The sequence below is a fragment of the Kwoniella pini genome, chromosome 2 (assembly GCF_000512605.2).
Source record: "Kwoniella pini CBS 10737 chromosome 2, complete sequence".
Classification (NCBI taxonomy): Eukaryota; Fungi; Basidiomycota; class Tremellomycetes; order Tremellales; family Cryptococcaceae; genus Kwoniella; species Kwoniella pini.
The window spans coordinates 1147151-1169804 of NC_091717.1; the positions used below are offsets into that span (position 1 = coordinate 1147151).

Genomic DNA, 22654 nt, shown 5'->3' on the forward strand with positions numbered 1-22654 from the left:
AGTGATTGGAATGCGACATATGCTAGTAAGTGGGGGAAAAGTGTATAGATTAATTCCAAATTGATTGGCATGTCACTGAATATAGCCAATATCAATGGTGTATGGTATCAATGATGGTATACGGATGCCGGAGGATACGTATTGATGAAAAATGAAATTTCCCATGAGGTTGCTGGCTTGTGACAGATTAGCATACATCGATGCATATTTCCTTCATTCCGATTCAGACTGGTAACACGGCTAACGAGAACCCCGAGCCCGAAGAAACACCTCATTTCTGGATGAATTCTACTTGGGTACCCAAATATGTTCTTTAGATATAAGTATCTTCAGGTAATCTCAAACCATCATTAATTCCAGCACCCTATCGAAACAAGTGGGTTTAGCTTAAGATCAGTATGAAATCGAAGTGAAGCAGAGAATAATGAACTGACCATCAATCTACCTCCATCAACTGTTAAAAGAGCTCCATCCATATATCCACCCGCTTTACTGGCTAACAAAAGAACAGGACCAACAATTTCTTCAGGTAAACCTGGTCGACCTATTATCCAAGACATATACTCTCAGCTTGGATGTCCAATGACTACAATAAGATTGAAAGATACATACCAACTGTAGATCTCTTAGCTGCTTTAGCTGCACCTTCAGCAAGATTATATTCGTGTCCCTGTCCATCATCTGATTTACCGGTCATTTCAGATGGGAAAATACCTAGGTTGCGATTTGTCATATGAGCTATCCGTGATAATCCCACAGCGAGTGTACGTGAACCTACCTGGACAGATGGTATTGACTCTGATTTTAAGTCTATACATAAAACGTAATCAGAAACACTTGTCTTCCAGCAATGTATTAAGAGGACAGGTATCTTACGGATGAAGTCGTCCAGCGAGCAGTTTACCAAGATGAATAGCTGCCATATTCGTTAGCGATTAGTATAGTTTAGATCCCTGTTGGAAAGTATATCATACCTGCAGCCTGTCATATAAACCGAAGTCAGTAAATCAAAGTAGGCAAGCTGAGCCCGAAGATATTCTCTTACCTTTGTGACACCGTAAGAAACTGTACCCATAGCTCTAAATCGCGTTTGACATTAGGTAAATTTCGTGATCGAAAAACATGTGATTCGATGTGCTGCGGCTCACCTTTGATTCGCAAGACCAGCGATGGAAGCAATTACTGTCACACTTGGGTTATCTGATTTTCGAAGTAAAGGTACCAAAGCAGCTGTGACGAAATATACACCATTCACATTTACTATTGATCATTGAACACACGATTGGATGAGGTCAGTCATGTTTATTGAGGGTGTTTATTCAAAAGGAAGAAGTAAACTCACTAGAATTGGAATAGTTGAAATCGTCACTATCATTTTAGAAGGCATCAATTGAATTTGTTTACTCCGACATTGAGAGGGAGATAGATGTTTAGCTTACTCATCATGACCTTCCCATAGAAGGTCAGCAACTTGATCAGCTGTAAGCGTGTATCTTATTAGCTTTTTTATCAGGTATTATACGGATTAGGTAGACATTCAACTTACGATCATCATGATTAGTTACGCTTGATTTCCAAGGTCTCATTACACCTGCGCAATTGATTAAGACATCGATCTGACGGGATGATATTGTCAGTATAGTATAAAGTTCATAATTCCAGAATAACATTGTAGAACGAGTATAAATTTGTAGCTTGATGTTTAATGGAAAAATCTCACTTACCTTAGATTCCTTGGAAGCAATAGCATCTCCAATGGCTTTACATCCTTCTTTGGTAGAAACATCACCTTGTATACTACTCTTCAAAATATAATTTAATAGTTTCTTCATGGCTAACAATAGATACAATTCATGGTAACGTACGCTACAATCTCTCCCCCAATTTCTTTAGCAGCTGCATCTAAAATTTCCTTTCTTCTTCCAGTTATATATACTTTTGCTCCATTATTCGCGAATCCAGCAGTAAGAGCTAAAAACTTGTATGATTACCTCTCTTGATCGTAATGTGTCAGGAGTCAAGATATTTTTCTTACCTTTACCAATTCCTGTTCCTCCTCCTGTTACAACGACTATCTATATATGTGAGGAAAGAACCATAAGTAAAGTTCAAAACATAAAGCAAAATCCGATATATAATTTACCTGTCCTTTGACTCCGAAAATATCTTCAATCTTGAAAGCTTGACCTGACATTCTAACTATCTTACTGACTTAATGAAAGAATCTGTAATATTCAAAGAAGGTGTAACAATTGGTAAACAGAAAATCAAATAGCTATGGGATACACTTGACTGTTCCCGATTATAGAGCGTCACATATGTGTATCGCGATGGATCTCTTTCGGCCCGTGTAGACCGATCACCGAATATTTCGGCTAAGACCGGATCTTCATTTCACGTGTGCTGGTGGTGACAATCTGCTTAGTTTGACTTAGTGTTTGAAGCCATGTTATATACAATTATACATACAGGTAAAATACAGTGTAATCACCAGATTCGAAAGCAATATGAGGGGAGACAGACATATGCGGAGTGTTAAGGGGATTGCTTGCTGATGATCACAAAGCCAACTTATCCGCCTAATCTACGTCCCGGTCCACCCCAACCTCTACTTTCCCGATCTTCCGCATAACTCGGCAATTCCCTATCCTCTGCCTCTTCCTCATCTTCTCCGTTCTCTTCTTCCTCATGCTCCGGGGCCAAAGGAGCCGTTGCTGGTCTGACCACAGCATCTCTCATTTCCCTTCTATCCTCCTCGTCTTGATCAACCATCATCTCAGCTTGATTTTGAGCTTCTTTTTCCCTTTCCTCTCGTTCTTTCGCCTCCTTAGCTTCTCTAGCAATCTTTTCTCTCGCAGCTCTGGCTCTAACGACTTCTCGGTCAGCTTCGAAATCTGCCAATGCAGCTGCTTTTCTAGCTGCTTCGACGGATGCACCGTATAACTTAGATTGTTTCGATAATTCCACTCGATCTTGCAATACCTTTAGCTACAATGACATGCAAGGGTGTATCAGCTTAGCTCATTGATGTCTGCAGAGCGTGATGTTTCTTATCAGCTGAACAACAAGAACAGTTTACTTACGTGATCTTTTAATACCTCAGCTCCAATTTGCAGTTCATGCGATCTTCTCAGCGTAGGGTTGAATATATAATGTAACGCAAAATCGATAGTCTGAGTCCGAAAACCGAGCTATTGAATTGTCGTTTAGAAGACTGATTTCAGACATATTCCGGTACAAGCAGAAACGGAAGGAGAGGCAAGAGAATATAAGCGGTATAGAAAAGAGTACTTACAGCAATTAGGTAATCGTGACCACCTTTAACATCTAATATCTTGTTTTTGATAGTAGCATTGGTCGCTTTCAAAGTCCTGAATTTAGGGTCATTCGAATTGATAATGTTCGTAGCAATCTTCAGTAAAGTCTGGTAATATATAGAAATGTTTTTCGCGTCAGCTCATCGTGGCGTATGATCTGATCAGACATCTCCGCGATAACTGGAGTTGCATCCTTCGTTACTCCAGTAGGGGACCGAAAGCCGCTGTCTGCTATGAATCAAGAGCATAGAATCACGTCCATGGCGAGGATACTCACCTCAACAGCATCCGCACTATCTTTATAATTGTTATCCCTTACAATACCTCTATCTAATAATCTCGAAAATTTGATCTTAGTATCTCGATCTTCCTTTTCAGTGGGTCTCCATACATTATCTGTCTCCCTTGTACCGAATTTAGCAGCTCTTGCTTCAGCAGCTAAGGCGGCAGGAGTCATTCCTCCTGGAGGTCGAGATCTCGATGTTCCTGCTGAGCTCTGTGATGGGGGCGAAAGGGGTGTCGAAATCGGGTTCGTACCGGATTGTTGAGGCGATGAAGAAGAGGTACTGCCTTCAGGATGCGTTTCCGCTTCAGCTATTTCGTCATATGATGGAGGAGGTCTCAAACGAGCTTCGATTGCTGCTAAAGCTGCTGCTCTTCTATCAACCGGATTAGCGGCAGTTGTTGGTGCTGCCATGGTAACGTTGCTTTTCGCAGGAGGTTTTGAGCTCCAATAATCCAATAGCGGCAGAAATCTACTAGCGGTGTGAAAATTTGCTCAGAATATAAGTTGAGATGTTAAACCTAAAGTAGCTGATGTCAACCTTACCCAGTTAATTTAGTAGTGGTACTCTTTGTTGTCGTCACTGTTCTTTAGGTGGAGGTTTCAGTGGTAATTTCACGTGGTTTTGCCACCTATCGATATATATATATAACCGTATGACGTTTATCCTTATACAAGATAACAATTTCATTCGGATTGATACATATGCAAGGTACGAAAAGCCAAAGTGTGTTCTCCCAATAGATAATCTAGATTCGGCGCTGCAAGATGGCGGAGAGGGTACATCTGGTAGTACTCATTCATGGTCTATGGGGTAAGCATGCAAAACAGGCTCATACACAAGCTCGCCCGAGGTAGTTGACGATTATGCACAGGTTCACCTGCTCATTTAGCAGTAGCAAAAGAAGAGTTGGAAAAAGCTTGGTCAGGTCAAAAGCTCTCACAAGATGTGTCTGGACCTCCAGAAGATCCAACTATCATTACGGAATTGAGCAGTCCGCTCAGTCCTTCGAATGGCAATGACTCCAAGACAAAGGGGTCTAATCCGGAGGACGGGCAGTTGGTGATTATGATTGCTGGAGGCATGACCAGTCAATTGACCTACGATGGTATCGATGTTTGTGCAAGTAGAGTAGCTTATGAGGTGAGCTGAGCGAACTTGTACTGTACTATAGATTGCGAGCTCATATCAGCTTTGCAGATTGACCTGAAAATAAGAGAGCTTGAAAAGGAAGGAAAGAACGTAGATAAATTTAGTGTGGTAAGCTCACGGATAAACTGTTTTGCGGAGTCATACATGCTAAATGATGATGTAGATGGGCTACTCACTTGGTGGCTGTGAGTTTACATAGTTGCTGGCTGCCATAGAGTGTGATAGTAGCTGATTGCCTTCAATGACTGGTGAAGTGGTTGCAAGGTATCTTGTGGGATTACTTCATTCGCGGCAACCTTCCTTTTTCGACAAACATCGACCAATATCTTTTTCGACTATCTCTACCCCTGTAAGTTGGCAGATTTATATCAATAGAAACGCTGTTAGCTAATAACTGATTGGGCATAGCATTATGGTATACCGAAATATAGTGAGTATTCCCATTCCGCTCGGTCAGATGGTCGCTTGGCTTTGAACGGAGATGGATGAAGGAAGAATAGTACTGATTATATCGATCTCATAGATACTCTATTATCCAGAGTCCTCACCTACCTCGGCGCGAGAGTCATGTCACGGTCAGGTGAACAGCTATACGTCGCAGATAATTACTCAGATGAAGATCAAAGGCCGTTGTTGGAGATCATGGCCAATCCAAGTAAGTCAAGCAAGGCGATTCAAATCGTCCTCTTCTACACATTTTGGTGCTGACAATATGTCGCCAATTAGGAGGGATCTTTTATCAGGGATTGGAGAAATTCACAAGATTAGAAATTTATGCAAGCGCGTGAGTTATTCTTCTTGTTGCTAGTTGGGTGTTAGATAGATATAATTAAGAGCTGATCGGACGTTTCACAATGACAGTGTAAACGACCACACCGTCCCATACCCTTCAGCAGCTATCGAGCCAATAGACCATTTTGTGCAATGGGAAGAAAGGGGAATGTCAGTCGATTCCGATGAAGACGGTATAATTCAGTCTTGGTCTATAAGAGAGGAAGATCGGACTGAGAAACCCAAAAATAGCAATAAGAAGGGCTTTGGCTTCAAAATAGGTACTTTACCTCCTGTTCTGCGTTATAAATTCCCGTTCAACTATGTGAGTTTTAGTGACCGCTCCCGCCCAATGATCAAAGCTGAAGTCGTTTCTCATGTCTTATTATAGATCATCCTCTTACTACTTCCCATCATGCTACCTCTGATGATCATCCTTATGTGAGCTATATGGGCATCACACATCGATGTATGATATGAGCTAAACAAAAAGTTTGACCTTTCAGCCTAACACGACAATCACTTGATACTCGTCGATCTAAACATCGTTTACAAATCTTATCACAGACTTCTAAATCTTCAGAAATTTCATATCATATACCACATTCTGGAGGATTATCAATACAAGCTTTAAGAGAAGGTATAAGACGTATTGAAAGATCATTAGAATCTGATTTAGTTGAAAATGTTAATGTTGAAATTGGAATTGATTCTCCTTCAATTTTTAAATCATCAATTCTTAATGATAATCATAATTCATATAAAAATGAAGAATCAGATTTAAAAGTTGAATTAAAAGATAGTCAATTAAGAATGTGTTTATGGTTAAATCAATTACCTACTAAAAAGATTTTAACTTGGTGGCCTGAAATTAATAATGCTCATGCAACTGCTATTGTTAGGTAAGATCAAATTTTCTTATTTTAATTCATGATTTGGAAAATTTGAATATTGTATTAATGATAAATTAAAGCTGATACTATATTGATTATTAATTAGGGATCCTAAGCAATTTCCAGCTCATGAGAGAGGGAGAGGTTTAATCAAATTATGGGCTAGGAATACTTTAAATGCTGCCAAGACGGAGAATTAATCAATTAAGTACAGGTACATTTGTTTCATTGGTGATATAGATTATATGAAAAGAGGATGACAATTTATGTTTGTATGCATTATATTTACGATAGTGAAAACTTACAAGATTCATCGAGAAAGTTACAGATTATAGTTGACGATTATTTACCGAGGATACTAATGAGAGAGATGATATATGACGATATGATAATCACGACACGGTAATAATTATGCACTACATTGACACGATCATAGGCACTACAAAAAAATCGAAGGAAGACTTAGGAAGGAAGACTCAGTGTGCTTCAGAAATTCCAGACCAACCCTATGAAGTGGATTTGGATCGCCTTTTCCTTGCATCTAACACTGTATGTTTAATGAAAGTATGAGCCCGAATATCTCAGAATGTCTTTGGTCAATGTGTTACTCACTCATTTTTTTCGTGTCGTCACGCAAATGGAATGACGAATCTGACGACTTGGGTTTGAGGAGAGCGGCCATTCCTGTAGACCAAACACGGGAGGTCAATCACCTTGTATTGGTACAATGTTGGCACTCACTTTTCCATGGCGTTGGCGGACTCTCAGTAATTTCCCTTTGCTGATACAGTGAAAAATATGTCAGCTTAATCCAACACGCCGACTAGCCATGGTAAGCTGACCGGTCCTTCCAAATTCTCTACTGCTCTTTGAGTCCTACCGCCCAATTTTCTCCTATTTCCTTCGTTATCTATTCTCATACCGTGTTGATGAAGCCGATCTCCAGATTGCGCCGCTCGAATAGGCTCGAAACTCCGCCCTGATGGATAAAAGGTTGGCACAGGCTGGACAGGCCTCGAGTTCAGCAATGTACCCGTTGACTCAGATAATTTCGTCTTCTGCTCATGGAGTGTAGATTTCGACGAGGGCAATCGTTCCAAGATAAGGGAATTTGATCTAGATAAAGACATGGGCGGTAAATCCCAAGTAGTCAAAACTTCGTCAAACAAGTCATTCTGTGGTCTGTCGAACGAAGTTTCTGCTTCAACATCTTGACCAGGTGTAAACGGAGTTGTTGAAGAGAGTGGATTTTGATCTGCTTCGCGGGCAAACACAAAGGAAGCGTCCACCCATTTGGCGGGTGAAGGGGTTCCAGATTCACCGAAATTTGGGGTAGGCGGTGTTGCAGTTGACACCTGCGTAGACCATGATGAGCTGAGAACCGAGTTCATAGTGCAGCTGTCTCCAACTTACCGGATCCCGGATGTATGGCGATCTCTTGCTCAAAAGCTTCGACCCAGGAGTACGAACAATATTCAACGGATCACAACCTTCCTCGGTATGTAGTGAATTTGAGTTAACGAGTGATTCGAACGAATCGCTCAGGTATCGTGAAGAAACCGGTTTACGTCGACTTCGCTTCAGTGGCGTGATTGTATTGAGCCCGTCGAGAGCATCAAGCTGAGGATAGAAATTCGTGGGAATTTGAGTATCATGAGTAGTATTGAGATGTCTCTCTACCAGAACGGATCTTGTTATTCTTGGGTCTAATTGACTTCGCTCATATGCTGCTCTTTCATATTTCGTCGTAATCATCTCTACTTTTCCTGGTGTTGTTGGCGGAGATGATACTGCTACCTCAAAAAGAGATAGAGCATGACGAGAATGATTCCAATCTGAATTGTACAATGAATTTGAGCTAACGTGAGCTTGCTGGACAGCTTCATGAGGTAATTTTTTCCGTGGAATCTGCCGAGATCGAAGTGGTAAATGAGAATGGCCTATTACCTTGAATGAGTATCGTAAAAATTGTATGGCTCTTACAAGTGTAAGGCTTACTATTCCTACGGGTATCCTGTACAGTCTTCGTGGAACCTTTTAAATCAGAAATGCCTTTCAAAGGAGTCATCGTAGGTCCAGTGAAGGGCGGTTTAAGCGGTCTCGGCTTTATCCCCTGATATGCTTGAATTGGACCGTGATCTCTCACACCAATGATGGGGGGGTTAGACGTAGCTGACTGCTTGGATTTTGTGAGAGATAAAGCTCTTCCTATGCTTCTTACCATTCCCATGGCTTTAGCCTTTCTGCTTCTACTAGACTCGGCAAGGTATTGCTGAACATGCTGTTCACTCGTAGGCTGAAAATTCAAATCGAGAGCATTCAGTGGTTGTGACGTAGAGCGAATCATGCGGGATTTGTTTTCTCGCATATTGAATTAAATTGAAAGGATTAGAATGGAAAACACCTGCTTTTGGCGATCTGATCGAAGGGAAGTGCGCCCGTTGGAAAGAAGGAGTGAAAAGGACCACAAACGAGCTCAGATGAACAGGATAATTGAGTTTATAAGGTGTTATATACAATGAGAGTAAGGTTGAATGATTTCGTGAAACCTAGTTGGAGATAGGCTTATCTGATTTGAATGACGCTGTACTTGATGTGTGTTGATAAGTTGAGTGATGTTTATACTTTGGAGTGAAATCAGTCTCGTTTAGTGTCATTACGAGTGGACTTAAAAAGTGGAGGTCAATCGAATTAGACGCGTATCATTGGAATTCTAATGACCATTACGATCTTATTAGGAAATTGTATCCTTTTCGCGGTAATGGACTTTGTAGTACGGGATCAGTTTTACCCGAGTTTGACCGATCGTCAAGTCTATCCATCATGATGAATGAAATTGAGAAAGCAGATTCATCTTATATCACCTGTAATTCGAATTATATAAATCAAATACCTAGAATTGTCAAGCAATTTATGATGACATCTCTCAGAACTTACTGTCGACCCACAATCTCAACTTCTTGGAATTCAAATCATACGTACATAACCTATAGATATGCCCAAACAGCTTCTATCGATTCTGAACCATCTTCATCTTCTTCAGCTCAATATTCTTATACTCGACGTAAAGCTACTTCAGAAACCCAATCAGATCCTCGTAAAGGTAAAGGAAAGGCTAATGAATTAGCTGAGACTTATCGATTTCCTGAGAAAGGTAGATTAGGTGGTCCTCCAGATCCATTCGAGGTTATGGCTCTTGAGAGGGGTGCAAGCGAATCAATAGTCAAGCAGAGATGTAAGTGATCGAACAATCATACTTACAATTACATAAATTACCACTATCTTGTTCATTCCAAAATAGTCTATGTGTGGATAGGAATGTCGCTGACTCTGTTGGCAGATTACAAATTAGCTTTATTACTTCATCCAGATTCTTCTCATCCTTCTTCATCACACGACCATTTCGCAATATTAAATAAAGCATATACATTATTATCAACACCTTCTTCTAGATCTGCATATTTAAAAACAGGATATGGATGGAGTATATCTTCACAAATACCTACTAATAAAACAACAATGGATTGGGGAATGCATGAAGAAATTATGCGTAGAGCAAAAGGAGGTACTTCTCAATGGGAACGTAGAAAATATAGAGATTCAGATGCAGGAAAAGGTGCATGGGGTGGATTTGATGGTTCAGGTGGATGGAAAAATTTTAATGATCAAACTATGAATTTTGATCATAAAACAAGTTTTAATGGTACAGGTGAAGAAAGGTATATGTCAAATCCTAGATTTTTGGCTGTTTTAGGTATTGTTGTGAGTCCAAAAATCTATGCTCAAAATCCTTGAAAAATGAAATGTCCAATGGCATTTAGGTTGAATAAGTGATTAACCTGAACCTTGGTTTGATCTATCGCAGGGATGTGCATTCGGCTGGATTCAATATCACAGGTTAGGTACAGCGACTGAAACACATAGAGATTTATTAGATAGGCAAAATACAGAGTAAGTTGAATGTCAGATTGATTTCAAATCATGGCCTTAACACCATGGTCTTGAAATAGTGCTTCTCACGCTCTTGCTCAAGCTCGATATGAAGCTGCTATTCACGGTAAAACACGCCGTGAGCAAATTCGACGAAGAGTTAGAGAATCTGAAATTATGAGAGAATTGGAAAAAATTGAAAGTGGTGAAATAGCACCTCATGCTTTAAGAATAACGGATAAACCTCCTTCGACTGCATCGACGTCAAGCACAACATCAGCATCAGCATGATCAGCATTGCTCTTTCATATATCGGAAATTATTGATATCCCATTGTATCACATGAATCTCATAGAGTAATCGCCTCAATACAAAGACCAAGACAAGCATCGATATATTTCAGCTTATCATCCATTATATCACTTCAAACTGCTATTCGCAGCAATACAAAAATAATCATCGAGTAGATGGACATTTTCATGTCTCCCGCTCGTGGCACTGTCGCAATAGAACCCGAGGAGGTAGAATTAGAAGTGGAAAAATTTTGTTGTCCACATGGCGGTCTATATTGTCCAAAATTCTATTCAGTTACAAAAGGAATGAAGGATTTGACTATCTTTTAGAAAATGCTTACCCATGTGGTTTGGCGGTGATCGGATTAGGTATCCATCCTTTCAAATCAAGCTAATCAGTTAATTCCTTGATCATGGGTGTTTGTCTTCAAAACCTACCATAAGTTATACCAGTTTGCATGGACCAATCGGCAGCTTGTTCAGTCTTCCAACACCAAACGACATATCCGGACTACCGCGAATTAGATATCGATTATCAGCTAGATTTTGAAGAAAGTTGCAAATCGCTTACAGCTTGTTCATATACCCAAGATTGAACTTCAAAACTCCTTGCTAAATATTCGACATATTCTGCTGAAAATTTTGAAGGATCCGATCCTGTCTTAGCACTACAATCACCTGGGAATTGCAGACTACGATATACGTTAGATGGAGATAATTCGCATAAAAATGAATATCGGGTTTCTTTTTGGACAACCAGGATGACATACGGAGCTGAGGTATTTAAAGTATTATCATATCTCGCTCCTCTACCTCTACCATTTAACCAGAATGCACAATCTGTATTTGCGGCTGAGACAAAAATTCTTTTTCAGTTTCATTCATAAATTAGTAAATTCACCAATTGGTAAATGAAACTGACGAGTAAATTCCCCTACTATCGTCCAATGTATATTATTTGATTGTTTCAGATAATCAACTTGACTACAATACCAATTCAAATTCGCATTATATCCCATTGATAAGAGATTAACATCGAACCTGTTATTGAGAACTTAGTTTGACGCTTTACGTTCCCCTATTCGATTGATACGAGATTTTTAATATACTCACATTGAATAAATATGCTAATTAATTATTTTTTTTTCCACAAATTAACAAATACTAATCATATATATATTTCTCACACTAATAATGAAAACTTTCACGTATTACTAAAAAAAAAAATTACTTACAGTATCCATAGCTACATCCCAAAAATCAGGATCAATCATAAAATTTTCCCAAATTTCTAAACCTTGATAAGCTTGATCTAAAGCAACTGTAATTCTATTATCCAACATTTGATTATTTGAAGGATTTGAAATATTTCTAATTATATAATAAGAATTTTTATAAAAAATCTTTTAATAAATTAATTTCATTTAAATTTTTAGGAAAAGGTTCATTTAAAATTTCAATAGCAATTACAGTATTTAAATATTCATTTTTTGTAAATTCTAATGTTAAAATTGAAATTGCATTTAAAGTACGTGAAATATTTGTTTCATTATTAAAAAATTCTCTTATTCCTCTTATTCCTGAATTATCCCATGAATTTTGACTTCCTGGAGCACCATGTAAATCTATCATTACCTAAAAGTAACATGTATTGTAAAATTAGTAAATAATCAATTTGAGAAGTATTTGATGATGATGATTTTACTTTTAATCCTAAATTCGTAGCCCATGTTACTGCCAATTTTAGATAATCGTATGCTCCTAATTTGTAGGATTGGTCAGATCGAAGTGAAATCTTATTCGAAGTGAAAAGGAGGACTTACCGACTAAATATGGTTCACCATTTTCCAGTGGGATTATAGACCAAACTATCATGGAAATTTTCGTTCGACTCCTTAATTTGAAACTAGTTTTGAGTAATGTTCGAACTCACATCCGATTTGTATTCGTATTGTATTCAATCCGACAGCAGCGATACTATGATATATTATCATTTCAGTATTGATACAAAGAGAAAGATTCATCTATAATACTTACTCTTTTAATTCAGCATATTGAAACCATGTATTCCAATGTTTTCTAATTTCACTCATTGTATCATTTTGATAGTTCATATAAACTCCATAAGTCCATTCATCAACTACCCAATCTGGTTTATCTTGAAATAAAGAAGGAGTTATCCAAGGCTAAAAATCAAATGAGTTGAAATTGAAAAAAAAAAAACAATTGAATATATCAAGTTAGATAATTTCGAAACTGAATGTAAATACAATGGAATAAAAAGGAATTCACCTCTAACACTAGCCTAATACCAAAAATCAAATAATCATCGTCCTTTATTAATGACGTTCAAATATTCTGCCTTTTTTTCAAATTTGGAATTAAGATAAACTCACCATCCACCAATATTTACACCTCTCATTGGATCTTTACCCCATGAAAATCCATTTTCATCTCGTTTTGTATTTAAAGAAGAAGAAGAAGGTAAATTCGTTTTTAATTTAGGTGAAGATCCTCTATTTGTTGGAGAAGCTATTATATGTATAATTGAAAATAGGATGACGATTGAAATCGTTGAAGAAATTCGCATTTTTCTCAAATCTTCTTTTATACCTTGTAAATTTACTCGTTTCACACTTCAATTGAACATCTTTTAATTTTATAAGGCAATTTTACGATTAATTGAGTATTGATGGATCAAAAAATTTCAGTTTGAAAAAAACCTGAAAGATGAAAATGCAATAATCAAATTAGAAGTGCTCCTTTTTAACGATTAATGTTGATTGTTTTTTTATCTTCCTGGTGAATTCATCTTTCATGTATTCAGTGAGGTTTTGTTTATTGTCGTGTTTGATTATTGATGTTGTGTATTTTTAGATTTCATGAACACCCTATTGTCTATATTGTTTCCGACTTCTACGCATTACCTTCCTTCAGCGTGTAAAATTTTTAGGTTTCATACTCAGAAAACAAGTTAGTGCGTTGATATCAAATTTAAAACCCTTACCCAGATACAAATGGGGTTTGTGGTTAGTGTAGATATTAATTCAACTTATTTTCATTCAACTTAGCAATTTATTATTGCAGTAAGATAAAGGATGTTGATTGATTTTGATCGGAAATTTATATTCATTTAGTTTTGCTCCGAGTGTACGGACGGGGCACCGTGTTTTTATCGCGATCAAAGCTTAAGACTACACATATTGAAACGTTGTAATAACGAGATTAATGCATGTTAATCAAAGAAATTCATGATGCGTTTATAAATTCTCGGAATTGACCGGTCCGACCATTATCATCTATATCACGATCAAAATCAGCTAATGATCATATATAATTTGGTATGTATCTCATCGTTGAAAACCACCAACTCACCTTAACTTTACCTCGTTGGGTATTTTGATCCTTCTCAATACTAATATCAACAGTAATTTTATCAAATACCGAAATACCAATCATTTGTCCATTACTACCAGGAACATTTATCGTATAATTCTCAGGGTCGAATGTATGTGTATCTTTCTTAAAAGTTATCAGACCTTCCAATCCAAGTCTGGTATGTGGAAGAGCGGAGCAGGAGATGTGATAAGGGGGAGAAGGAGAGAGAACAAGAAAGAATCAAGAAAATATCAGCTTCATTTTCCCTTTGTTATGAGAAGTATGCCCAACTCACTTCGACACGAAAACAGCTAAACCATTTTTGAATGTCCTAATAACGAAAGCTTCTTCTCTACTACTCTTTCCTCCTATTTGACCTGTCCTCTCCCCTCTAGATTTCAATGCTAATCCAACATAAAATTCAACACTTGCTCTTCCAGCCATTTGAGCTAATCTATGTCGCTTGTTGACAACGCTCAAAGTTTTCTCGACGTGGGATTTGGACTGTAACGACGGATGAAGTGGAGTATAATTGATCGCTGCTGCCAGTTGTCTATGTGCTAATACGTCCGCATATCTTCTGATTGGAGACTAAATTTACCCTTGTCAGTAATGAACCATGAACTATGAATAAAAAATGAAGCTTACAGTAAAATGAGTATAGATTGGACTGGCCAAACCATAATGTCCATATGTCTCCTTCGACACACTTCCAGAGCAGAAATACTCTGCTGATAACATACATCGGGTAGCCATGATTCTGACTAAAGTATTGAATTCAGGTTCTTTTGCATCCTGCTCAACCGAAGCAGGTCAGCACAAGGTTTTAGACAATAGTCATAATTTTACGTACCACACAAGCATCAAGTGACTTCGCTAAAGCCCCAGAGCTAGATACATCAAGAGTCATATTCTTTCTCTTCTGCAAGATATCTTGTAATGCCTCGAAATTGGTTTTAGGAGGTGGACAATGACGTCTGCAAAGGTCAAGCAATCATCAGCTTCCCAATACTCAACGATTGTGGTTTGATACAGCTGCTTACCTTAAGACAGCTGTGGCCGGGAAAGTCTCTTGAATCTTAGCAGCTACACTGATATTGGCTAACAACATGAACTCTTCTACCAAACTATTCGTCTCTCTTTGTTGCTTCTGCTCCACGTCAATCGGCTCGGTACTTTCTGACGAGTTTAGATGAATCTTGAGCTCGGGCGATGAAAGTGAAAGAGCACCAGCTTTCATACGGCCTTCTTTCAGCTTGATGGCAAGGGTATTTAGCAACCGAATGGACTGGGTAAGGGGATCACTCAAAGATCTAAGTTTCAATGGATATCAGCTGACAAGTCCAACAGAGTAACACGATGGTTCACTCACTTGTCGTCTTTTCTCAATTGAGCAGCTTCATAAGTGAATGCTTCCTTGGACGCGATGACCGACTTCGCAAATCGTACTTTGACAATTTCGGCTTGTTCGTTCATTTCCTGAGATCGCCTAGTATAAGCTATTGACACCCTCGACATCTAAATATTTAGCTTACCCAGATGACAGAGAAAGCCAGCCTCTCGACGAAAGGTCTGAGTGAGCACAAATTGGTACCCAAAAGAGAGGGCAACATGTCTATACGCTTGTCGACTAGATATACTGTGGTTCCTCGCGAAGCAGCTTCGGAATCCATGGGATTATCGGGATGTACGAAATGCGATACATCGGCGATATCTGCAAGATCGGTTAGTTAGTTATGTCGAGTTGGCGAAAGAGCCTCCTTGGACACTCACGGACACCCGCTTCGATATTCCCATTAGGTAACCTCCTTGCATGTAATGCATCATCTATATCTTGACATCCTGCAATTGCACCATTGGTCAGCTGGTGATCTCAAATGCACGCCCGGGTATGGTTGAGAACAGACATACCGGGTGGATCAATACTGCAAACAATCAAGTCTCTCAAGTCTTCTCTATCTCTCCATTCCAGATTCTCGGGAGCTTTAGTCGGTACCTTCCACTTATCACCTTCTTCAGGTAAACAGCTTAATATAGCTCGTCCGAAAGGTCGGTATGGAACCTCATACTCCAACAACAACGATTCTTGTTCTGCTTCTTTGGATTCCACTTTACCTAAAGATCTAACGAAGTGACCATCTGGATATCGAGAATTTACTGACCAAGAATCGATTGTGACTAGAATCTTCTGATCAAGAAGTTGAGGTGCTTGTCTTGTACGCAATCTGATTCTAGGTAGCGATGTTGATAAGGGGGTTGCGAAGACGGTTTGTTGTGAAAGTGATGTAAGAGCTGCATCCGATAACGAGGATCGATCGAGATGACACACATATCTGACCACAACAGGGTTATCAGCTGATGAATTCGATATCATACTGCCAGATGACTTACGCTCTCCAATTTCTTTTGACTATTCCGACCACTCTACCGGTAGGTAAAATATTCTTGGGTTTCCGTTTTGTCTCTTCATCAACGTCCATTCTGTCTTCTTTCGCCTTTTCTTGTTCCTTTTCAGCTAATCCTGGACTTTCGTCATCGTCTGCATCATCATCTCGAAGAGCCACTGCGAACATTATCAGCTGATATTCCTACAGCCGAGTCCCACGCTCTATTCAGCTCACCGTCCTGATCAACCACCTCTGATCCGGGTGCTTTCCACTCTGATTCAGGTAATATCTCAACTACTACAACATCACCATTGACTGATCGATTCATAGCTTCCCTTCCAACCAATAAAACAGGTTTGCTCAGACCTGGTACATTGACAGTACCCTACAATAGCGGCATAGTCAGATTTTCCATCTATGTTAGTGATGATATCGATAAAAGAATACTTAGCTCACCTCAAGGTAGTTGTACTGATTAGCATTGAAGTGTCCCTGATGAAATCTACCAGTCTTGACTCCAGCAAGTAAGGTATCTTGAGGCAGATACTACCAATGTTATCTCTATCAGTATTTCTCGTCTTTATTTAGATTTACAATGTCCATGCTAATGCGAACTCACATCTTGGTAAATCCTCTTGCCTTTCTTCTCTCCAACCGAAATTTCGTCAACACCTCCAACAACCAGGTCGACCAATCTTTCCCTTTCTTCACCAATTAAGCCATCAACGTAATCCCTAGCGGAGATTGCTATCAATCCTTCTCCATCCGCAATCTCCCTATTCCGCCTATCATCGGTAAGAAGTATCAATTTAGGTAGTTTCGAAGATTTCGGTAAAGATGTAGATAAATGTTCGGGGTAAAAATGTAAGACTTGTCGAATGGCTATTTTGCAATTTTATCAGTTTAACTATCCTAAATTAAGCTCAACAAAAAAATCTGCTAACCTCTATCGTTCTTATCGTTGATCGTTTCCTTTTCTTTACCTTGCTCTGCTTCCTTAGGTATCGTAGCTGTTTCTCTGGCTTCTTCATTCCACCATACCCATATCAGCCTATCTTCATCTTGTATCAATTGCTGCAATCGATTATATAATGGCAAAGATCTATGTCGAGTTTCTCGAATTGTTGTAGATGGAATGATAAGTGGTAATGAGATGGGTAAAGCAGTTAAAAGATCGATCTATATATCAAGCAGGGATCAGCTGAATTCGTGACGAGCCAATGTTTACTAGCTTACTTGATGTAAAACGATATTGGTATCTATTACCAACCAATGACCTTCTCCATACTTGGTATGTTCCGTATAACCTTTAAGGGGTAAAACAGATCTGTATCCTGGATAATCGATACAAATTTGACAATCTTCAACTCCACAAGGTATATCATCACGAAGGTATCGCTCTCGCAAAACTGAACACAAATATAAGATAAGCTCCGATGCATAGCTTGAGATGTAGGTGAGTTGACTCCTGCAATTCAGCCATACTTACTATTTAATACCTTTCCTCTAGCTGTCTTCTTCAGAAACTTATTTTGAGATAAAGGTACATCTGCTCTTGCTCTTTTCAAGATGGTTATTGGTGGGTGAGATTTTGATGAGCTCGGAAGAGCAGTAGTAGCGGTTGCCATTTTGGATATATCCAACGACTTGCTTGTGCTACAATTGTATAGAATAGTTGTGACAACTTTATATTGTTGAATTGATAAGAAATAGCTGATCAATCGTGAACATCCGAGATGGAGGTCATTTGAAAAGATCGAAGTTATATCTTAATAGCGCATTCCCTTTTATCAAAATCGAATCACGTGATCAATGACGTTCAGTGCTACTTCCACGGCGAGTGTGAGTTACCGAATCTCGACGAGATGATTACTGAACGTTCGGCACATAGTGTATGAAACCGTACTTGAGATTATGAATTATTATTGAGAGTTCAGGCAATCAAAGCAGGATATTTTTGAAGATGCCACCTCCAATCAAACAGCCTGAGAAGCTGAGAATAGGTTTCATACATCCTGATTTAGGTATAGGTAAGTTATAGCTTAGAATATATGAGCAAGATTTCCGCAATTCAAAACGCAATAGCTGACTCTGGGATCTTTGGCAGGAGGTGCAGAGCGATTGGTCGTCGATGCTGCTGTATCACTACAAAATTTAGGTCATGAAGTAGTAATGTTTACATCTAGACATGATCCAAAGAGATGTTTTGAAGAAACAAGAGATGGTAAGTTTGTACTCTTCTATATAGTATAAATATATTTTTTACTCATTTAATTGCTTGATTTTTAAAAAAAGGTACTTTAAAAATACATGTTTTAGGTTCATCAATTCCAAGAACATTTACAAAAAAAATTCCATTAACAATAATTTTTTCAATATTACGTTCTTTATTATTATCTTTTTTATTAATAATGTCAATTTTATGGCCTGAACCTTCAAGTTTTTTTAATCCAATTTCACCTTTAAAATCTTTTGATATTTTTATAATTGATCAACAATCAATTTCAATTCCTTTTTTAAGATTATTAACAGGTACAAGAATTATTTTTTATTGTCATTTTCCAGATAAATTATTAAGTGGAAATTGGAATTTAAATCAAGAAAATATTGAAAATAAAATTCAACTTGATGAAAAAGTTAGTTTATTAAAAAAATTATATAGATTTCCAATTGATAAATTAGAAGAATTTACAACAGGTAAATTTATTTTTTAATTGGTAAGGAATTAAATAATGATATTTTTGTAAATAGGTCAATCAGATATTGTTCTTTCAAATTCTAAATTTACTTCTGAAATCTATTCAAGAGTTTTTCCTTCACTTTCTAAAAGACCACCAAGAGTAGTTTATCCATGTATAGATATAAATGCATATCAATCATTAAAATCAGGAAAGAAAGGTAAAGGAAAAGCTAAATTTGATCCTGAGATTGAATTAATTCAATCGTTAGTCTTTATTATTTCCGATTTCAAATTCCCTCCAAATCAGACCATTAACTCACTGATGATATTATATTTATTAGTGATAGACCCACATTAATTTCTTTCAATCGATTCGAGTCTAAGAAAAATGCAGCTTTGGCTTTAAAATCTTTCGCCAAACTTAGAGATGATGCTTTAATACCTGATGATGAATTTGATAATCTCAGATTAGTTCTTGGTGGTTAGTCAATTCTCCATTACAGTCTATATTTCATCAAACTAATAGCTATACATTGCAAATAGGTGGTTACGATAAAGATGAAATTGATAATGTTCAAACTTTAACGAATTTACAAAAACTATGCGGTGAACTTCATCTTCGACATCATACCATTTCTTCCTCTTCCTCATCAGAAGCACCTCTCGAAAATACTCAAATCCTATTCATATTGAACTTTTCCAATAATCAAAAATCTCACTTGCTTACATCAACAAGTACGAGAGGATTATTATATACACCTTCTAATGAACATTTCGGTATTGTACCTTTAGAAGCTATGTCATGTGGTCTTCCAGTTGTAGCTGTAAATTCAGGTGGACCGACCGAAACAATTATCGATTTTGATGTATCTTCGCATGACGGTACGGGTTTCCTGAAATCTCCAAATGAAGAAGAATGGTCACAAGCTCTTTTGTCATTATTGAAGTTGAATGAACACGATAGACAGCAGATTGCTACTTCAGCAAGAAAGAGAGTTGAGGAAAAATTCAGTTTGGAAACTCTAGGTAAAGAGTTGGAAGAAGCTAGTAGAGATGCGTTGAAAATGAGTGATATCCATAATGATGTTGGAGATACCTTGATTTGGTTCAGTGCCATCTTGATGGCTGTAGGAGCGTTGGGTTTGGCAGTTGTGATCTTTATACTCAATGAGTAGTGATGAGATGTATGAATATCTTCGGGCCGAAGGTTATACGATAAATTCATCTGTTGAATGCGAAGTCTTTGAAGATACATTGGGTTTCATAGACCATAATTGTAAGCTCGCATCTTGCGATATTGGATACTTCCTGCGAGAGATTAACGTCCCGTTGTGGAGCTCTTTGTCTTCGTCGTCTGTGTCATCCGTTTCATCTGTACTCTCCTCGGAATCGTCCGAGCTGTCTTCGGAATCTTCATATCTAGCACTGTTCTGCAAATGTCTTCTTGAACCCGAGCAAGTGAGAAACAATGGCTTGAAGGGGTGAAATTGTACGGAACCAACAGCATCTATCGTGAAGATTCAGCTAACTAAATTCCTCATATTGCTAGCTGCACGAACCTGAATGCAATGTCTCTTCGAAAATAGGTATCGTATCCATAGTCGCTATATCCCAAATTTTGACTGAGCCATGCTATAAAAGAAGCATCCGACGGATTAATTCACTTTCAACAGGGTATGGATGCAGTAAGTGCTCACCTCATCGCCTGAAGATAACCATCTTCCCCAGGGATCTACATCAAAAGATAGCCTTTGATTAGACGTCCCATGTCTTTGTAAGGAAGTGACTGGAGCCGTTAAATCTCGAGTATCATATATTTGGATTTGAGTCGATCGTCGTGATGCTACAAACATCATATTCGGATTCAAAGGATGCCAACCAATCTATCGAACTTATGAGTCAATATTCCTAATTCAATTTTAGCTTGTTATCGAAGACTTACTTGAGTCACACCTCCACCTACTAGACCTTCAACATGGGCTAAAGGTGTAGAACCTGTGTCTTCAGAATACAAAGCCACAGAACCTTTCCCAGAAAAAGTTCCAGCTGCGAAAGTACCTGAGTAATCCGGACAAAATGAAATAGTTGATATTATACCTAAATGACATACAGCCTAATCAGCGAAAATCCTCAGATCGATTTATTAGAGGGAAAACATGGTTGTAAAGACGGTTTCTACTAACCCCTTTGACCACCTTTCTCCTTTTTGGCGTAAACTAATTTCAATCTGTCACCTTGATCATAACCCGGAGAAGCAATATCAAACACCTCAATAGCATTTTCGTGACCACAATATAATCTGAGTACAAGATCATCAGCTGGTATGCTCGTCAGGGCAGGTAAAGATCACCTTTTAGCTTACTTGGTTGCAGATGAATTGAAAGCTAAACTATGAGGTGCTAAAAATCTTTCTCTATGATCGATTATAGGGTAACTAGCTCGTATCTACCTAATGGATTAGCTCAATTTTTCGTACAGCAGTAGAGAGAAAACAGCTGACTTACTCGTCCATCATTCCCATCTATCAATCGGACAGGCGTATCTCGTATTGAAGCAACAAAGCAAAACGTCTCTGGAGTAGAGATTGAAGCAGTCGGATACCATATTGCTGAATGAATGGCGTCCGGCTGTTGGTATGACTTTGTCACAAATTCTTGTTCGTTATTTAAACTATGCAGCTCAATCAGCTCGATTTTCAAATTTACAAGAAGTTAAGACATACGCATGAATCCGTGTTGATCTATCTTCGGTTGTAGACAAGATAGCAGAACCATCTACACACCTTATGGTCACATCTCGTCAGCTCTTGACATGACACACCATTACCGCGCACAACATACCATCTCGCAGATCTCCAAAGATTCCCTTTAACTTGATCATTAAACTTTCCTGCGTCTAAACTAGCGATACTTTGTGGCTTGACAGTCAAGTCATATTCCGGAGCAGAGGGCCATTGTGAAGCTTCTGCTTGAATCTCAGCAGAAGTATCTACCATTGGAGCCTGAAGTACTATGCTGAGGAACAGAAGAAAAGAAGAGTAAGATCAGAAAGGAATCTTCAATATTGTCATTCGACCTCCACTTTTAGTATGATCACTACTAGTATCTCGCGTTGGGATTTGATTTTGAGCAGGTCTGAGCTTTATGATCTTTTAATCTTTCCTTCTTCCACATCTTGCAAATTCATCCTCATAGCTACATAAGAAGACTCGCCAACGAACTAGTTCATCTTGCGTGACCTCAAATTTGATTTGACCAGAGAGTAGATTCAATAAATCAGATCAGAATCATCGAAACACACGTCAACCGGTTGATTTGATTTTACCTATCATCTAGCCGAATTCAACATTACTGGTAACATACAATATCGTTTCCCTATCCTTCAAAAATGTACAACGCTTTCATTCATTGAGATCAACTGGATATAACAGTATTGGGGCTTCAGTTCTGAACTTCGCAACTCCTATGTAAGCTCTCTGTCCATGTTGGAAACCCCTATTCACTAACACATTAACCTGTAATCAGGAACATCAGCTTCATCCAGTCAATCCCATCTGTCTGCTCATAAGA

General features: G+C 38.4%; 10 protein-coding genes across 10 annotated transcripts; 3 read left to right on the forward strand and 7 right to left on the reverse strand.

The window, feature by feature from the left end:
• Nucleotides 1–313: 313 nt before the first annotated feature.
• I206_101760 (uncharacterized protein) lies at nt 314–2194 on the reverse strand (the record flags this gene model as incomplete). The annotated part of the gene is made up of 15 exons (XM_019157979.1): nt 314–364; nt 435–544; nt 613–714; nt 779–810; nt 877–916; nt 975–981; nt 1046–1079; nt 1149–1260; nt 1343–1368; nt 1440–1479; nt 1547–1616; nt 1725–1797; nt 1866–1971; nt 2036–2075; nt 2144–2194. 15 exons carry the CDS (start codon nt 2192–2194, stop codon nt 314–316), a joined length of 894 nt encoding a protein of 297 aa, XP_019008592.1.
• Nucleotides 2195–2571: 377 nt separating this feature from the next.
• I206_101761 (uncharacterized protein) lies at nt 2572–4014 on the reverse strand (the record flags this gene model as incomplete). Its single annotated transcript, XM_019157978.1, has 4 exons — nt 2572–2988; nt 3084–3191; nt 3296–3424; nt 3595–4014. 4 exons carry the CDS (start codon nt 4012–4014, stop codon nt 2572–2574), a joined length of 1074 nt encoding a protein of 357 aa, XP_019008591.1.
• Nucleotides 4015–4368: 354 nt separating this feature from the next.
• I206_101762 (uncharacterized protein) lies at nt 4369–6617 on the forward strand (the record flags this gene model as incomplete). Its single annotated transcript, XM_019157977.1, has 12 exons — nt 4369–4414; nt 4476–4744; nt 4802–4861; nt 4917–4938; nt 5008–5102; nt 5162–5183; nt 5277–5408; nt 5480–5537; nt 5615–5849; nt 5916–5965; nt 6031–6426; nt 6524–6617. The coding sequence occupies 12 exons, from the start codon at nt 4369–4371 to the stop codon at nt 6615–6617; spliced, it is 1479 nt and encodes a 492-aa protein (XP_019008590.1).
• Nucleotides 6618–6923: 306 nt separating this feature from the next.
• On the reverse strand, nt 6924–8785 carry I206_101763 (uncharacterized protein; the record flags this gene model as incomplete). The annotated part of the gene is made up of 6 exons (XM_019157976.1): nt 6924–6964; nt 7030–7101; nt 7159–7198; nt 7260–7772; nt 7831–8357; nt 8416–8785. 6 exons carry the CDS (start codon nt 8783–8785, stop codon nt 6924–6926), a joined length of 1563 nt encoding a protein of 520 aa, XP_019008589.1.
• A 458-nt stretch (nt 8786–9243) lies between these two features.
• Nucleotides 9244–10638, forward strand: I206_101764 (uncharacterized protein; the record flags this gene model as incomplete). Its single annotated transcript, XM_019157975.1, has 4 exons — nt 9244–9652; nt 9758–10179; nt 10283–10368; nt 10428–10638. The coding sequence occupies 4 exons, from the start codon at nt 9244–9246 to the stop codon at nt 10636–10638; spliced, it is 1128 nt and encodes a 375-aa protein (XP_019008588.1).
• A 339-nt stretch (nt 10639–10977) lies between these two features.
• I206_101765 (uncharacterized protein) lies at nt 10978–11983 on the reverse strand (the record flags this gene model as incomplete). The annotated part of the gene is made up of 7 exons (XM_019157974.1): nt 10978–11018; nt 11079–11151; nt 11212–11332; nt 11411–11492; nt 11563–11681; nt 11754–11767; nt 11876–11983. 7 exons carry the CDS (start codon nt 11981–11983, stop codon nt 10978–10980), a joined length of 558 nt encoding a protein of 185 aa, XP_019008587.1.
• Nucleotides 11984–12032: 49 nt separating this feature from the next.
• On the reverse strand, nt 12033–13230 carry I206_101766 (uncharacterized protein; the record flags this gene model as incomplete). Its single annotated transcript, XM_019157973.1, has 7 exons — nt 12033–12275; nt 12346–12401; nt 12464–12508; nt 12574–12617; nt 12678–12826; nt 12933–12945; nt 13037–13230. 7 exons carry the CDS (start codon nt 13228–13230, stop codon nt 12033–12035), a joined length of 744 nt encoding a protein of 247 aa, XP_019008586.1.
• A 670-nt stretch (nt 13231–13900) lies between these two features.
• On the reverse strand, nt 13901–18033 carry I206_101767 (uncharacterized protein; the record flags this gene model as incomplete). Its single annotated transcript, XM_019157972.1, has 17 exons — nt 13901–13939; nt 14016–14193; nt 14314–14609; nt 14667–14813; nt 14872–14995; nt 15062–15331; nt 15391–15497; nt 15554–15732; nt 15792–15860; nt 15930–16351; nt 16410–16581; nt 16640–16790; nt 16862–16951; nt 17025–17287; nt 17350–17584; nt 17642–17814; nt 17895–18033. The coding sequence occupies 17 exons, from the start codon at nt 18031–18033 to the stop codon at nt 13901–13903; spliced, it is 3054 nt and encodes a 1017-aa protein (XP_019008585.1).
• A 335-nt stretch (nt 18034–18368) lies between these two features.
• Nucleotides 18369–20260, forward strand: I206_101768 (uncharacterized protein; the record flags this gene model as incomplete). The annotated part of the gene is made up of 6 exons (XM_019157971.1): nt 18369–18435; nt 18513–18629; nt 18701–19102; nt 19157–19349; nt 19427–19566; nt 19629–20260. The coding sequence occupies 6 exons, from the start codon at nt 18369–18371 to the stop codon at nt 20258–20260; spliced, it is 1551 nt and encodes a 516-aa protein (XP_019008584.1).
• Nucleotides 20261–20293: 33 nt separating this feature from the next.
• I206_101769 (uncharacterized protein) lies at nt 20294–22080 on the reverse strand (the record flags this gene model as incomplete). The annotated part of the gene is made up of 9 exons (XM_019157970.1): nt 20294–20592; nt 20645–20717; nt 20783–20968; nt 21028–21182; nt 21269–21384; nt 21448–21530; nt 21590–21755; nt 21808–21867; nt 21926–22080. The coding sequence occupies 9 exons, from the start codon at nt 22078–22080 to the stop codon at nt 20294–20296; spliced, it is 1293 nt and encodes a 430-aa protein (XP_019008583.1).
• Nucleotides 22081–22654: the final 574 nt, after the last annotated feature.